General features: G+C 56.3%; 3 protein-coding genes across 3 annotated transcripts; 1 reads left to right on the top strand and 2 right to left on the bottom strand.

Moving 5' to 3' along the window:
- ENH_00046360 (hypothetical protein, conserved) lies at positions 1 to 1469 on the bottom strand (the record flags this gene model as incomplete). Its single annotated transcript, XM_013581010.1, has 1 exon — positions 1 to 1469. A coding segment is annotated over one exon (1469 nt), but the record flags the coding sequence as incomplete, so codon positions are not given.
- An 8094-nt stretch (positions 1470 to 9563) lies between these two features.
- On the bottom strand, positions 9564 to 11891 carry ENH_00046350 (hypothetical protein, conserved; the record flags this gene model as incomplete). Its single annotated transcript, XM_013581009.1, has 1 exon — positions 9564 to 11891. One exon carries the CDS (start codon positions 11889 to 11891, stop codon positions 9564 to 9566), a length of 2328 nt encoding a protein of 775 aa, XP_013436463.1.
- Positions 11892 to 12574: 683 nt separating this feature from the next.
- ENH_00046340 (hypothetical protein, conserved) lies at positions 12575 to 14694 on the top strand (the record flags this gene model as incomplete). The annotated part of the gene is made up of 6 exons (XM_013581008.1): positions 12575 to 12935; positions 13168 to 13298; positions 13509 to 13623; positions 13762 to 13965; positions 14179 to 14309; positions 14566 to 14694. 6 exons carry the CDS (start codon positions 12575 to 12577, stop codon positions 14692 to 14694), a joined length of 1071 nt encoding a protein of 356 aa, XP_013436462.1.
- Between the last annotated feature and the right edge of the window lie 395 nt (positions 14695 to 15089).

Here is a 15089-nt window from a genome sequence, read left to right as displayed (position 1 = left end):
GCGGCAGCAAACCCTTGACGTCGCTGCGCTGCAGCCAAACCACTTTGTGCTGCTGCTGCTGCTCCTGCTGCTGCTGCTGCTGCGCCGGACCGCCGCAGCCCCCACTGCCGCCGCTCCTTCCGCCGCCGGAGAGCAGCAAACCGACTCACGCGCACGCTGCTCTTTGCTGCTGCGCGCGAGCCCCGCAGCCGCTGCTGCTGCTGCTGCGCTGCTGCAGAGGAAGCCGAAGAGCCCCCAGCAGCAGCAGCAGCAGCAGCAGCAGCAGGGTCCCCACCCTCCTCGCCCTCCACGCCGCTCCCCGCCTCCTCGCTCCCCTGCAGCTCCTCCGCTGCTGCTGCTGCTGCTGCTGCTGCTGCGCGCCGCTGCTGCTGCCGCCCGCAGCTCGGAAACGCCGCGCTGCAGCTCGAGCCCGCCGCTGCTGCTCCCGCTGCGGCCCCGCCAGGAGCAGCAGCAGCAGCAGCAGCAGCAGCAGCAGCAGCGTTGAGCGCCCGCGTCTGTCTTATGCTTTCTGCTGCCATCATTCGAGCAGCCAAGCAAGAGGGCCCCTGGGAGGGGCCCCTCTTGACTGCTGCTCTCCTTCCCGCTGCTGCTGCTGCTGCAGCAACGGCAGCGGGGAGGAAGGGCTGGACCTGCTGCGGGCTGGCGGCGGGCAGCTGCTGCTGCAGGTGCTGCTGCTGCTGCAGCGCGAAGATCTGCCCCTCGCGAAGGCCAAAGAGCCCCTCAGCAGCAGCAGCAGCAAAGGGGCCCCCTGCTGCCACGGGAGAGTTTGCTGCTGGGGTCTCGCTGTACCCATGAGATATAAAACCCCCCAACTGGGGGCCCCCCTGCTGCACATCCGAAGCAGCAGAAGGACTATTAGCAGCAGCAGGATCGAAGAAGGATTCTGGCAGCAGCCCCCCGTTGTCTCTCTCTGCGTTGTCTCCTGCTGCAGCGAGGCAGCAGGAGCTGCCCAGCACTGGCGGCGGTGCAGCAGCTGCTGCTGCTGCTGCAGCAGCAGCAGCAGCAGCAAACGGCTCCGAGCCAAAACCCCCCTCCGACGGCTTGCTGCTGCACGGGCCTGTGTCCGTCTCCAGCTCGGCCTCCCCCAAAGGCGGCAGCCCTGCGCCTTTGAATCCTGCTGCTGCTGCTGCTGCTGCTGCTGCTGCTTCTCCGCCTGCTGCTGCTGCTGCTGCTGGGAGCGCCGCTGCTGCGGCGCCCGGCTCGGCGCCCGCAGCCAGAGAAGCAGCTACTGCTGCTGCGGGGCCCGCAGCTGCTGCTGCTGCTGCACCTCCTGCCACCGCCACGCCTGCAGCAGCAGCCGGCGCAGCCAGCACGCCGTTGCTGTCGCTGCTGCTGCTGCTGCTGCTGCTGCTGCTGCTGCTGCTGCTGCTCATCTCTGGACAAATTAGAGGCGGGCATAGCACTGCAGCTGGGATGCCCAGCGGCAGCTGGTGCAGCGGCTGCTGCGGCTGTGGCTGCTGCGACTCCATTTCTGCTGCTGCGACACAGCGCAGGCAACTTTGCTAGTTCTGCTGCTGCTGCTGCTGCTGCTGCTGCCTCTGGTGCCGCTGGTGCGGGTGTTGCTGCTGTCAAAGCTGTTGCAGGCGACTGCCTGTTTCCGTTGAGCGCAAGCAGAAATGAGCTCGGTTGCAGCTGCTGCTGCTGATCCGCCTGCTGCTGCTGCTGCTGCTGCTGCTGCGGCAGTGGAGGCAGCTGCAGCAGATCGCTGATCCACCCCCAGAGGGCCCCCGCTGCAGCACGAGCCCCGCACAGGCGCGGAGCAGCGACACAAGGCAGCAAGCCCTAGAGCGGGCGATCTTGCTGCTGCGGTTGCTGCTGCTGCTGCTGCTGCTGCTGGTGCGCAGAGGTGGCAGCGGGAGTTGCTGCTGGCGCCGCAGCAGCAGCAGGGCGCAGTCAACGGACTCGGAGCTGAGAGACACCCCAAGACAGAAAGAAAAAAAGAAAAATAAAAGTTTACAAATGTGGGAGAAGAGGCACACAGGCAAATATCAGGCGCACTCAAATGCAGCGGGAAGGCCACAGGGGGGGGCCCTGCTGCTGCTGCTGCTGCTGCTGCCAGAGGTGCGGCGGCCCCTGCAGCAGCAACAGCCTCTCCATTAATACGAAGCTAATGCAACAAACACATACTACAATTAGCTGCTGCAGCGCAGCAATAGTAGCAGCACCAGTCTGTACGGTGCACCCCCCAGTGCCGGTGGGGTCGCTCAGACACACACTGCAGCAGCCCTCAGCCCTAAACCCTAAACCCTAAACCCTAAACCCTCCGGGCCCCCGAACCCACCTCCCTTTTTTGTGCTCCACTTACACTTATTTCTTTGCTGCCTGCGTCACAAAGACATCTGCGCAGCAGCAGCAACACCAGCACTGGCAGCAGCAGCAGCGGCAGACAGCCCAGGGAGGCAAGCAGCCGCCCCCCGTCCGCCCCAGCAGCTGAGGGCCCTGTTAAACCCTAAACCCTAAACCCTAAACCCTAGACCTCGAGCCGTAAGCCCTAGTCAGCCTAAATTGAGCACACGAGGCCCCCAACGCAGCAAACTCCTCGCCGCCAGCAGTGTCTGCAGCTGCACTTGCTTCAGTCTTTGTCCTCTTTGCCATTAAAAGACTATTTCTTAACTTCTCTAAAGAGGTAAAACCAAAGAAAAACTCATCTGCTGCTACCTTAGACACAAGGCTGCGCCCCCCTGCTGCACTGTAGCGCAGCAGCTGCTAGTTAACAGCTTAGGTGTGTTGTTAGTTAACCCTTCAAGTCGAGGGGCCCCGGGGGCCCCCTACAGTCCGGGGGCCCCCCTGAAGCCCGGGGGGCCCCCTAGAGCAGCAAGGCCCTACTGGGGCCCCCCACAGGCACAGCTGCTTGGGAAGCAGCAGCAGCACGTAAAGCTACGTATAGAAACCCTTTCCAGGGGCCTTGAAGGGCGCCTGCTGCAGCAGCAGCAGCAGCAGCAAGTGCAGCAGCGGCTGCAGCAGCAGCAGCAGGGCTGAGACAGCTACGGGTTACGCCTGGCGCCAGCTGCAGCCAGAAGTGCATGCGGGGCTCGGAAGCAGCAGCAACTGCCTCAGCGCCACTTGGATTGTCTTGCTGCTGTGAGCTGCAGCTGCAGCAACGGGGCTTTTACTGAGGCAGCAAAAGTTTCAGGGGCCCTTCTTTGTGGCTTTTGCTGCTCTTTTAGTCTTTTTAAAAACACAAACAAACACTTCGGAAATAAGTTTGCACGATTTTTCGAGCTGCTGGCTATCCCCTGAAGGGCTCTTCTGCATGCATGTGGACTCGCATAGTTGTGAAGTATTCTATTTTGTCTGCTGCCAATCTTTTTTTCTGATGAAGTTTTGAAGAGCCTCTTCTGGGGGCCCCCAGAGGCCCCCGTAGTGCTGAGAGGCCCTGGCGAACAGCAGCACTTGCATGCAGTCAGCCGGTGCATGCAGAAATATCCCGCAGCTTTATTTCTGCTGCAAGAGATATTAAATAAATGGCTTTTGCTGTTTTCGAATACTTCAGGGGCGGAGTAGCAACTGCACACCATTGTTGCTGCCTCTTCTCTGATAGAACTTCCCGTTGCATTACAAAAGGAAGCAGCAATTGCCACAACTCTGTTCAGCTAATTGTTTCCTCCCCTCTTTTAAATGCACTTTGGCTTTTCTTTAGAGAGATTAGGAAACACTTCGTAAAATATGAACCCTCCAGTGAGAAAAGAATTGCTTTTTCCTAAGTCACTGCGAGTGTCTTGAAACTTGAACGCTAAAAACAAATTACTTTTGCATGTCTGCTGGATATTACTGATGCTACAGAAGGTGTACATGGAGTGAAGGGAGCTTAGACCACTTTATCTTTCTTCGAATTTAGTTTTTCAAACTTAATGTAGAGCTGACCCCTCAGCAGCTTTCTCTGAGCCCGGCACTTTTCCAAGAAAAAGATAAGCATAGTGGCACCGAGCCCACTGGAGGCCGCTAGTAACAAAGATGTTCTTCCCGATATCTTCAAAAGCTCTCATGAAAAGTTTGTTTTTGTTCAAAAAGGAAATCCAGGACTTGTAGCTCTGCCTCGGCATCCAGCAAAGCTGATGTGCCCAGAAGCAAACTGTTCTGGCCTGCTGAGGCGTTGTGTTCAAAGCAGAATTAAAGTTCCACAAAGGCCAAATGAAAAGGCCAATTTGCAAAAATCTCCAGAGCTTAGGCATTTTCCGTTTCACTCTTAAATACAACTGGAAAGTGAGTTATATACGTATAAAGGCAATGACAAAACAATTTATCAGAACGACAATTGGATAAATCCGTTAATTGCACTTTCTTTCTATTTGTTGCCCTGAGGCTTTCAACTGAATGACCTACTCGAGCTCCAACGTAAATTTGAAACAAAGTAATTTCAGGTGTGCCCGGAAGTCACACAGGATCCTTAAGCTTCAGAGGCCGCAGCTAATCTTTCATTGTCGAATTATAATACTAAAACGGCGTAAGGATGCAGAGGCTGCCACAGCAGGAGCTGCTGTGGGGCTGGACGGGTAGTGCATGCAGCGAAGTTTGTGGAATAGAACTAAGCGAGTTTACTATTGAGTCTACAGACTGAGTGCTTGTCATTTATTTGGCAAAGGCAATTGGCAAAGGGGCAAATGCTTAGCAGGGATCCTGGAGCAAACGCGCTCTGTGGAGCAACAAGAGCATCACAAAATCAGGAGAACTGCGAGCCCCCCCACACAAAACAGCAGCGAATTATGATGAAAATACTATTACTAGTCTAACTCTTGACATTTTCACCCTCATGATTGCCATTATTATTAAGATGGAGTCGCTTTTTTCGCAAGTAAGAGGCTGTACTCTTCCGTGGAACTCCGCCCAGTAAGTGTTCGACACAGCGCGCCACCAGCGGACTTCTCAGTCTATCTGAGGGGAGCAGAAGCCTTAGATGGGAAATAATAGAATAGCTAAATCCCCAGCAAGCTGTGGGGCTGCATGCGAGCGATGACTTGGCGGGCTTTTTAGATAGTTAGCCTGAGCCTCTCAAGTGAGCTTTGGAGCTGCAATTAACAAACACTTCAAATATCTTTCCTGAGGCAGCCGCAGCAATGAGATGCTTGTCGCAGCTCAAGACAAACAAGATGAATTCTTGGCTTTCTTATGCACCGCTAACAGCATGGAATTCAGCGTGGGGTGGCAAAAGTGGCAATTCGGAAAGTTTATTTTTCGTGAAGTGCCTGAGTTGGCTGTGGCCGTCAACAAGGCCAAAGCAGAAGACGTTCTTTTCTCACTTGAGTCACGCAAGTAGTGCTGCTCCAGGGACAAGATGGCCAACAGTTGAAAATTTTCAAAAGATAATTTTTCTCTTGCTGAAGAAAACAAACTAGGCCAGTGGCTGTAGAGCCTCTGCTACTGTTTTAAATGCCCCAAGCTGCAGTCTTTGGGACTTCTCCCGCTAGAGTCGCGCGGAGCTTACAAATAATTGGCCGGTTTCTCCTAAAACGGAGCGGCAAGCCTTCTCCGCTGAGACGGAGGCAGTTCACTGAGCTGAGGCTAAGTAACTGAAGCAGAAGTTCTGAAATAGCAAAGAGGCCTGGAAATGCGGCCCAGCCGCGCATGTCGTGGTTAGCAGAGGGGAAAGAAATAAACAAAGTAGACAGAAATAGAAGCGAGTGAAAATGCCGAAGGAGCAATAACAGGAAATGCAAGTTAAAGGAGAAGAGAACGGGTGAGACAGGTGAGAGCGAGGAAGCTTCTCATTTCGCGAATTTGAAAGGACCGAGGCTAATTTTTCCCCCACTGCCAGCGAAACGCATTCCATCCAAAAGCCCCAGTTCAGCAACATACGCCATGCAAACAAAAGTTAGTTAATGCCGTTTGACGGGGTATACATAAGGCTTATATATATATATATATACATATCTATATATCTAGGCACTGCGCACTAAGTGTTCTTTTCTGCACGCGCACGAAATAGGACAGCCGCCACGTGCACTGAGGCCCTCATTTGCAGGGAAGGTGGCAGCAGCTACAAGTTTTCTTCAACTCCAGACCCAAATTCTTTCACTTTGCTGCCTGATGGGCTTGAGGTGGCGGGGGTTTGAAAACTGCGGCCTTCACGAAGTCTTGGGAGGTAAAAAACCCTGGACTGAAGACCCCAGGAGGCCAGAGTTTCTGCTACGGGAGAAGCATTCGAATGGAGTTGTTTCAACGAACACCTCTGCAGCGCAGCGTAAGCTAAGCAGCAGCTGCTGCTGCTGGTGCTGTAGCTGCTGCTGCTGCTGCTGCTGCAGCTACAGCAGCGGCCGCAGCGCCGGCTGCTGTCTGCACAGCTACCTAAAAACGCTTTCCTGATGTCTATGGCGCCATGAACAAGAGATGAGAACTTCCCCAATCTGGCGCACTGGCTAAAAGGTAACTTAATGGAGCTGGTGCGCGCTGAAGCAGAGTTTGACTTGATGTAACAGAAGCTGAATTGAAGACATTGACTGAAAAGAGGCTTTAAAGGTACTATAGAGTGTGCACTCTGAGCAGCTCAGTTGGAACCAGTAGAAACAAAGAGAAATAGCACTAAAAGAATTTGGCTGGACCCAAGCCACGGATTCAAAATCACTTATTTATTTGGAAGAGGAACTTCAAACTAATTCCTTTTCTTCAAGTAGTGCTAAAGCACCAAAAGAAGCAATTTAAGCACCATCGAAAATTGCATGCACTGCAGCAAAAGCCTCAAGAGTAGCATCAATAGGAAGCCAATTGCAGCAGCGCTGCACAGGCTATAATATACAAACATATAAGACAATTGGAGCAGTACTGCACAGTCTATGATCTTTCAATAATTTCAAAAACGTGAACAACTCGAGGCTGCGAAGCTTCACATTTGCTGCACTTGCCAAAACCACCGAGAGGTCCTAAACCCTGAAGTCGGCCTTTTCATGCCAGAGCTTGCAATTCGTTTAAAAGCGGAAAATAATAAAACATTTAAAACAAAAAACAACAAAAACAAATTAAAAAACAAAAAACAACAAAAACAAACTAAAAAAACAAAGAAACTGGGCTAATGGCCAAGCACTTAGCCCCCCAAGGTCACTTCTCCCTAAACCCCGCAGAGAAAAACTCTGGAGCCACTTTTGCTGCCTTCTGTTATAAGCCCATAGGCAGTGTGTGGGTGTTCACTCCCAGTATTGGCCAGCAGCAGACTACCCAAACCCTAAACCCTAAACCCTAAACCCTAGACCCTAAACCCTCGGCCTTCGCAGCTGGCTGCTGCTAAATCCCAAGACCAGCTAGAGCCTCTGCGGCCCAGGAGCAGCCACAGAGGCTTCAGCTGCAGCAGCAAAACTTCCATTCCTTATAAAGCTGCTGCGGAAGGAACTCATTGTCTTGTGCTGCAGCGCAGCAAGAAGCACTTGGGGCCTCGGGGCCCCGCGAGCCCCTGCTGCGGAGGATCTTGTGAAATAAAAGCAGAATTAAAATAATAAATTTAATCTAAAATTGAAAAAGAGGGTAACGCGCAGCCACTAAACTCCCAGGGTGGAGGGGGGCCCCCCAGGGGCCCCCGTAGGTCAGAGACGGGGCTGCATGCAGCGAGCAGCAGCTGCTGGTGTGTTGCTGCAGCAGCAGCAGCAGCAGGTGCTGCTGCGGGTTATTCAAGCTCCACACTAGCCTCGGAACCTCTGCATCCCTGCGCTTTCCAACGGCTAATCCCCCCAGCAGCAGCAGCAGCAGCAGCAGCAGCAGCAGCGGCGGCAGCACGCTGAAGATGACTGCAGCAGCAGCATCTCCCTCTGCTGCTGCGGAGGCAGCAATGAGCGCTGCAGCAGGAGCTGCGAATGCGTCTTCTTCATACGCCGCAGCAGGCACAGCTGCAGCAGCGGGCACTGCAGCAGCAGCAGCAGCAGCAGCAGCAGCAGCAAACCGACGCAGCCCGCTGCGCTGCTTCTTCTCTTTCGCCATGAGATTCAAATATAGAAATCTTTCTCCCCAATTTGTTGCTGCTGTCATAAAGACAGGAACTTTCTGCCGCACCATGTGGCCCCTTTTTCCCCCGCTGCTGCTGCTGCAGTACATCAAACAAGTGGGCCTGCATTGCTGCTGCTGCTGCTGCTGCTGTTGTGGCGAGACTGCTGCTGCTGCTGTTGTGGCGAGACTGCTGCTGCTGCTGTTGTGGCTGGACTGCTGCTGCTGCTGTTGTGGCTAGACTGCTGCTGCTGCTGCTGCTGCTGTTGTTGGGGCTAGACTGGTGTTCCTGCAGCTGCTTCTGCTGCTGCAGCTGCTGTTGCTGCTGCAGCTGCTGGGCTGCTGCTGTTGCTGCCCGGTGTCTTGCTGCTTCTGATTTCTCAAACCCCCTTTTGTGTTTTCGGCTCTTTGCTGCTTCCCGCCTGCACTGCCGCTTTAGCATAGCAGCAGCAGCAGCAGCAACAGCAGCAGCAGCAACAGCAGCAGCAACAGCAGCAGCAGCAGCAAATGCATGCGTGTGGCCATGTGTTTGCTACCTGCAGACCGACGCGGAGATGCTGTCGATAGAGAAGCTGCGCGCAGCAGCAGAGCGTGCCCCCGGAGCCGCAGAGCCTGCTGCTGCTGCTGCTGCTGCAGCTCCTGCTGCTGCTGCTGCTGCTGCTGCTGCTCCCCGCTGGACCCTGCCAGTAAGGTCTTTCCTAGACTTAAGAAAAACTGGCTGGACTGGCCACTGGCGCTTCCAGCAGGACCTCGCAGTCATACGCCAGCGGACCAACAAATAAGCAGCAGCAGCAGCAGCAGCAGCAGCAGTAGCAGCAGCAGCAGTAGCAGCAGCAGCAGCAGCAGCAGCAGCAGCGGAGTAGTAGTGGCAGCAGCAGCAGCGGCAGCAGCACGAACGGCAGCCAGTGGATGGGCCGGTTTCTAGAGCAGCCACAACTGCCGCTAGGGCTGCTGCAGCAGAGCAGCTGCTGCAGCAGAGCAGCTGCTGCAGCAACGCAGCTGCTGCAGCAGAACAACTGCTGCTGCAATGCGGCTGCTGCAGCAGAGCAGCTGTTGCAGCAACGCAGCTGTTGCAGCAGTGCATCTGCTGCAGCAGAGCAGCTGTCGCAGCACCAGAGCAGCTGATGCAACATAGCAGCTGCTGCAGCAGCAAAGCAGCTGCTGCTGCAGCAAAGCAGCTGCTGCTGCAGCAAAGCAGCTGCTGCAGCAGCAAAGCAGCTGCTGCAGCAGCAAAGCAGCTGCTGCAGCAGCAAAGCAGCAGCTGCTGCAAAGAGCTGGGCGTCTATAGGCTCGACAGTTTTTTGTCTGAGGTGTCTGTACACCTGACGGCCGTGCGCCGCTCAGCAGCAGCAACAAACAAATAATTAAAACAAAAATGAAAATAAAATAATAAAATAATAAAATAATAATAATAATAATAATAATAATAATAATTAAAAGTATTAATGAAAATAAATAGTGAAGAGTCGGAGGAAAGTTTGCTGCTGGTTTTGCTGCATAAAAGGCGCGCAGCTGTACGTACACCCCGAGGGACGGAGCCAGTGCTGGCGCTGCAGCGGCGCTGCAGCAGCAGCAGCTGCTGCTGCTGCTGATAGCTGCGCCTGCTGCTGCTGCTGCAGCAGCAGCAGCTGCAGCAGCAGCAGCAGCAGCAGGCGTATCTATCACCGGCCAAGCCGCAGGTGCCTCCCCGTGAAAGCCAGTAGAGCAGAATCAACTGCTGCTGCCATGTTCCCTGTTTGCTGCAGCTGCTGCTGCAGCAGGCTTGGGTCCCTCTGAGGCCACTGCTGCTGCTGCTGCTGCTGCTGCTGCTGCTGCTGCTGCTGCACGCGGCGGCCAAAGAGCTCTGCCTCCGCCAGCAGCAACGGGGGGACGCTGCATGCAGAAAAAGGAGACAGACACCCGAAAGGGGACAGCTCTTCTTGCAGCCGCCGCAGAAAGGCCGGCAGCAGCAGCTGCAGCAGCAGCAGCAGCTGCTGCAGCAGCTGGCGAAGCGTGGCCGTGCTGGCTTCCTGCTGCTGCCGCTGCTGCTGCTGCCGCTGCTGCTGCTGCCGCTGCTGCTGCTGCTGCTGCTGCTGCTGCTGGTTTGGGGTAAATGCGGGCTTGATGGCCCTTGCTACGCGCCGAGCCGCCTGGGCTGCAGCAGCAGCGAGGACTGCTGCTGCTGCTGCTGCTGCAGTCCGCAGCAGCAGCAGCAGCGGCACCTCCGCCCGCAGCAAACAACGGGGAAAGGGAAAACTGCCCCCTGCGGACAGCTGTCTGTACAGTGCAGCAGCGCTAATCACGTCCTCGCTGGGCAGCGTGTACTTGCTGCTGCTGCTGCTGCTGCTGCTGCTGCTGCTGCTGCTGCGGGCCTTGCTGCTGCAGTCCTGCTGCTCCACCGCACCAGCAGCAACAGCAGGAAGCTGCTGCAGCGCCGCCGTGCATGCTGTGCTGCTGCAGGTGCTAGTTTGCTGCCACTCGCGAGGAGTGTCTCCGTTGCTGCTGCTGCTGCTTTCGCTGCTTCTGCTGCTGCTGGTTGTTGCTGCAGCATCGTGGCTCATGCTTCTGCTGCGCGACGGGCTGCAGTCTCTGCTGCTGCTCCTGCTGCTGCTGCTGCCACTGCAGCAGCACAGGCAGCTGCTGATAAGCCTGTCGCTGCCGCAGCAGCAGCTCTTTGTGCTCCTGCTGCTGCACCGCGAGCCGCTGATGCTGCTGCAGCAGTAGCTGCTGCTGCTGCTTCTGCTATTGCTGCTGCTGCTGCTGCTGGTTGGCAGCAGACGATTTGCTGCGTACAGGCTAAGCAGCTCTAGCAGCCCGTTGCAGCCACATAAAAACCGAACTTGAAGCACATCATTGTCATCTTGCTGCTGCTGCTGTTGCTGCTGCTGCTGCTGCTGCTGCTGTTGCTGCTGCTGCTGCTGCTGCTGCCGGCGTCGAACACAAATTGCCGTAGGGGAATGCAGCGGCAGCGGAAACTGCTGCAGGGGGGAGCAGCACCGCTCCTGCTGCAGCAGCAGCAGCTGCTGCTGCTGCTGGTTTGAAATCTGCTCCCAAGTCTCGAAGCCCAGCTGCTGCAGCAGCAGCAGCAGCTGCTGCTTGTGCTGCTGCAGTGCAGATATGCCCGGGGCGTCACTGAAGGTAAGGTGCCGCAGCCCCGCAGCAAAAGCAGCAACAACAGCAGGCAGCAGCAGCTCCTTAACGCATATGCTGCTGCTATCTGCTGCTGCTGCTGCTGCTGCTGCTGCCGTTTCAGGGTCTTCTGCTGCTGCAGCAGCCGCAGCAGCACGCAGCCTCTCGGCCGCTAGGAGCAGCAGCAGCTCGTCGCTGCTAAAAACAATCAACAAGTGGGGAGGCGCTGCAGCAGCAACTGCTGCAGCGCCAGCTGCTTTTGCTGCTTCTGCAGCTCCCCGAGCTAGGGTGCTTCCTGTCCCTGCAGCAGCCAGCTGCTGCTGCTGCTGCTGCTGCTGCTGCTGCTGCTGGCGTGTCGGAACTATAGCCCTAAAGCCCCTCAGCAGCAAACGGAAGGCACAAGCAGCAAGCGAGCAGCAGATATATATGAACAGCAGCAGGACAAGACAAGCGCGCTGCAGCAGAGCAGCAGCGCCCGTTGCTCGCGGTGTTCGCTGCTGCTGCTGCTGCTGCTGTTGCTGCTGTTGCTGCTGCTGCCAGCAGCAGTTGCAGCTGCCGCTGCTGCTGCTGAGCGGCAGGTATGAGTCAAAAGAACGCTCACGAAGATCCAGGCGTAACTGTGCTGCAGAGCAATCGCTGCTGCTGCAGCTGCTGCTGCTGCAGTTGCTGCTGCTGCAGTTGCTGCTGCTCTGAGCAGGCCTAGCTTGGTGTCTTCTGGTCAGCTGCTGGCCGGCGGCAGAGCTGCTGCTGTTTATGGCTGCAGAAGCAGCAGCAGCAGCGCCATCTGCTGCTGTCGTGTGTGCTGGAGGTTGGAGGTGCCGTTGCTTCTGTTGCTGCTGCTGCCGTTGCTGCTGCTGCTGTTGCTGCTGCTGCTGCTGCATCCTCCCCAGCAGCAGCTAAACAGCAACTGTAACCTGCCCGTGCTCGCCACGTCTATTTCTGCTGTCTCATAACAGAGACAAGATGAGTGGGAAAGTAGAGGGGGGCCCGCCGACAGATCAGGACAGGCGGGCAGCAGCAGCAGCAGCAGCAGCAGCAGCAGCAGCAGCAGCAGCAGCTGCGGCAAAAATACGGATTCTGCGTGCTGTGGAGGAAGCGAAGACGAAGAAAAAGATAGACAGAAAAGCAGCAGCTTAGACCGTAAACCCTAAACCTCAGCCCCAAACCCTAAACCCTCGTGCTGGCTGGAGCTGCCAGTGTTAGCAGCAGCAAGCTGCCGCTGCTGCTGCTGCTGCTGCTGCTGCTGCAACTGCGCTTTAGTTGTTCAGTTAACCGGCACCAGTATTTCATTTTTATTGACAGTAGAGCTCCAGCGCATCTTCGAAGACTTCAGCTCTCGGCGGAGGGTTTAGGGTTTAGGGTTTAGGGTTTAGGGCTCGGGTTGCGGCGTGGTGTAGTGGAAAGCGCTCGCTCCTCGCGAGAGACCCTGCCACTTGCTTCCCCTCTTTTTTCACGCTTGTTCGCGGAGAGCCGAGGGTTTAGGGTTTAGGGTTTAGGGTTTGCGTCCAACGCCAACAGCCTCGCCCAGCTCTCTATTCACCCCAGCGCAGCAGCAGCAGCCAGCATGGCTCAATACCAGGGCCCCAGCCAGCAGCAGTACCCTGCAGCGGAGGGCCAGCGGGCCCCTGGGGGGCCCCCGGGGGGCCCCCAGGGGGGCCCCCAGCTGTACGCTGTGGGCCCCCCGCCCCCCGCGGCCGCCTACGGGGCCCCCGGGGGGTACCCGGGCTACGGGGCCCCGGGGGCCCCCCCCCCCTATGGGCCCCAGTATGGGGCCCAGTATGGGCCCCAGTATGGGGGGCCCCCCTACCCTGCTGCTTGTGGGGGCCCCTACGGGGGTATGGCCCCTCCGTACCCTCCAGTGGCCCCGGCCTACCCTGCTGCTGGTGGGGGCCCCTCTCCAGTTTACGGCAAGCCGGCTGGCTCGAGTGAGCGTTTAGGGTTTAGGGTTTAGGGTTTAGGGTTTAGGGTTTAGGGTTTAGGGTTTGGGCTTGCCGCGCGGGGTGTCTTTCTGCGAAGAACGGCTGCCCGCCGCCGCTTTCGCCGCAGCCAGCGCACCCTCAGCGCCAGCAGCAGCAGCAGCTGCAGCAGCAGCTGCAGCAGCAGCAGCAGCAGCAGCAGCAGCAGCAAATTTGCGGAATCTGCGGGGTTTTGCTGCAGCTCCTGGATCCATGGAAATGGGGTCACCTCCACCCCCCTCCGATGACACAAAAATAACAGACCACATTAGTGTGCAGATTCGCCACGCCTTTGTCCGCAAGGTTTTGGGCATTCTCGCCGTGCAGATCCTCGTAAACCCTAAACCCTAAACCCTAAACCCTAAACCCTAGGTTGCGCACTGGGAGGCCTCGGGCCGGCCCGAGCCGCTGCAAGTGTTTGGGTGGACGCGACAGAGAGCCGCCTCTTGCCAGGTTGCTGCGGAGTGCAGGGTGGGGGTTGAGGGTTTGGAAATTAGGGTTTAGGGTTTAGGGTTTAGGGTTTAGGGTTTGGCTGCGCTTCAGTTCACGTTCGGTATCGCCTCCGCCTTCGGCTTCGTCCCAACGCTGAGGAATTTTCTGCTGCAGAACTACTGGCTGGCAATTGTTGCTGCAGTGTGCGGCTTGGTGCTGCAGCTGGGTAAACCCTAAACCCTAAACCCTAAACCCTAAACCCTAAACCCTAAACCCTCGTGAAAGCGTAGTTTTTTCGCAGGAAGCACGGGGCAAGGGCTTCTGACGATCGAGGTGGTGGGGTTGTTGTGATTTGCTGCTGCAGTGCTGGTTTGTGTGCCGGACTTGGCGCGAAAAGTGCCAATGAACTTTATTCTCATGACTCTTATAACTGCTTGCTACGCCGTTCTTATTTCTTGTGCTGCTGCTGCTTCTTCTTGGCAAAGTTTCTTAATTGCCATCGGCTCCACCTTCGTCGTCGTCGTTGGCCTGATGCTCTTCGCCTGCCAAACCAAATACGACTTCACCGGTAGGGTTTAGGGTTTAGGGTTTAGGGTTTAGGGTTTAGGGTTTAGGGTTTAGGGTTTGGGGGCGTGGGCGTGGGGGTGCAGAGGGCGTGACGCGCCAGGGCCTAGAGCCTCTCTGCCAGCCCCTCTTCCCTCCAGCACCCAGAGCTCAGGGCCCAGGGTTTAGGGTTTAGGGTTTAGGGTTTAGGGTTTAGGGTTTGGGGTTTGCGGTGCAGGCTGCGGCACTTACTTGTTCGTGGCGGTGCTGTGCCTCATGATCTTCGGGATCTTGAGCATTTTCTTCCACAATAAAATTGTTCATCTTGTTTACTCGAGCATCGCCACAGTTTTGTTCTGCATGATTTTGGTCTACGACACGCAGGCAAGTCCCAAACCCTAAACCCTAAACCCTAAACCCTAGCAGGTTGCAGGCGCGGGGTTGCGCTGGCTGTGCAGCTCTCGTCGATGTGCCCCAAACCCTAAACCCTAGACCCTAAACCCTTGAGTGGATATTCGCTGCGCCGTTGTTCGCGCTGCTTGCGGAGGCTGCTCAAGGCCGAGGGTTTAGGGCCTAAGGTTTAGGGTTTAGGGTTTAGGGTTTAGGGTTTAGGGTTTGTGCGCAGCTGGTCGTGGGGGGCAAACACCGGCGCTACCAGTACTCCGTGGACGACTACATCTTTGCGGCGCTGACTCTTTACATGGACATTATAATTATATTTATGAACATTCTGGCAATAGCAGACAACTCTTGAGCAAACCCTAAACCCTCGTTTGTTGCACTAAACCCTCAGAGAAACTTTCATGTAAAGTCGACTTGAGGGGGCCCCCAAACCCCCCTCTGCTCTTCCCCGCAGCGCGCAGCAGCAGCAGCAGCAGCAGCAGCAGCAAACGCAGAGCGTTTAGAGCGACCCGGAGCCCTTTCCCGCGAAAACCCTTTTTTAGGGTTTAGGGTTTAGGGTTTGGGCCGCTGCCTACAGCGCGCCCGGGGGCCCTAGACAGGAGCCTGCTATGTTCCCGCTCTGTGATTCCAAAATCAGACTGAGACCAAAAGCAAAGATAATGTCTCTTAGCTGCAGCAACTTCAGCCCATTTCTTCTCCGGTTTAGGGTTTGGGGTTTAGGGTTTACGGTCTAGGGTTTAGGGTTTG

This window comes from Eimeria necatrix, genomic scaffold, assembly GCF_000499385.1.
Source record: "Eimeria necatrix Houghton genomic scaffold, Enh_scaff353, whole genome shotgun sequence".
Taxonomy (NCBI): domain Eukaryota; phylum Apicomplexa; class Conoidasida; order Eucoccidiorida; family Eimeriidae; genus Eimeria; species Eimeria necatrix.
Note: the sequence above shows the minus strand (reverse complement) of the source record. Positions and strands in the feature narration are given on the sequence as shown.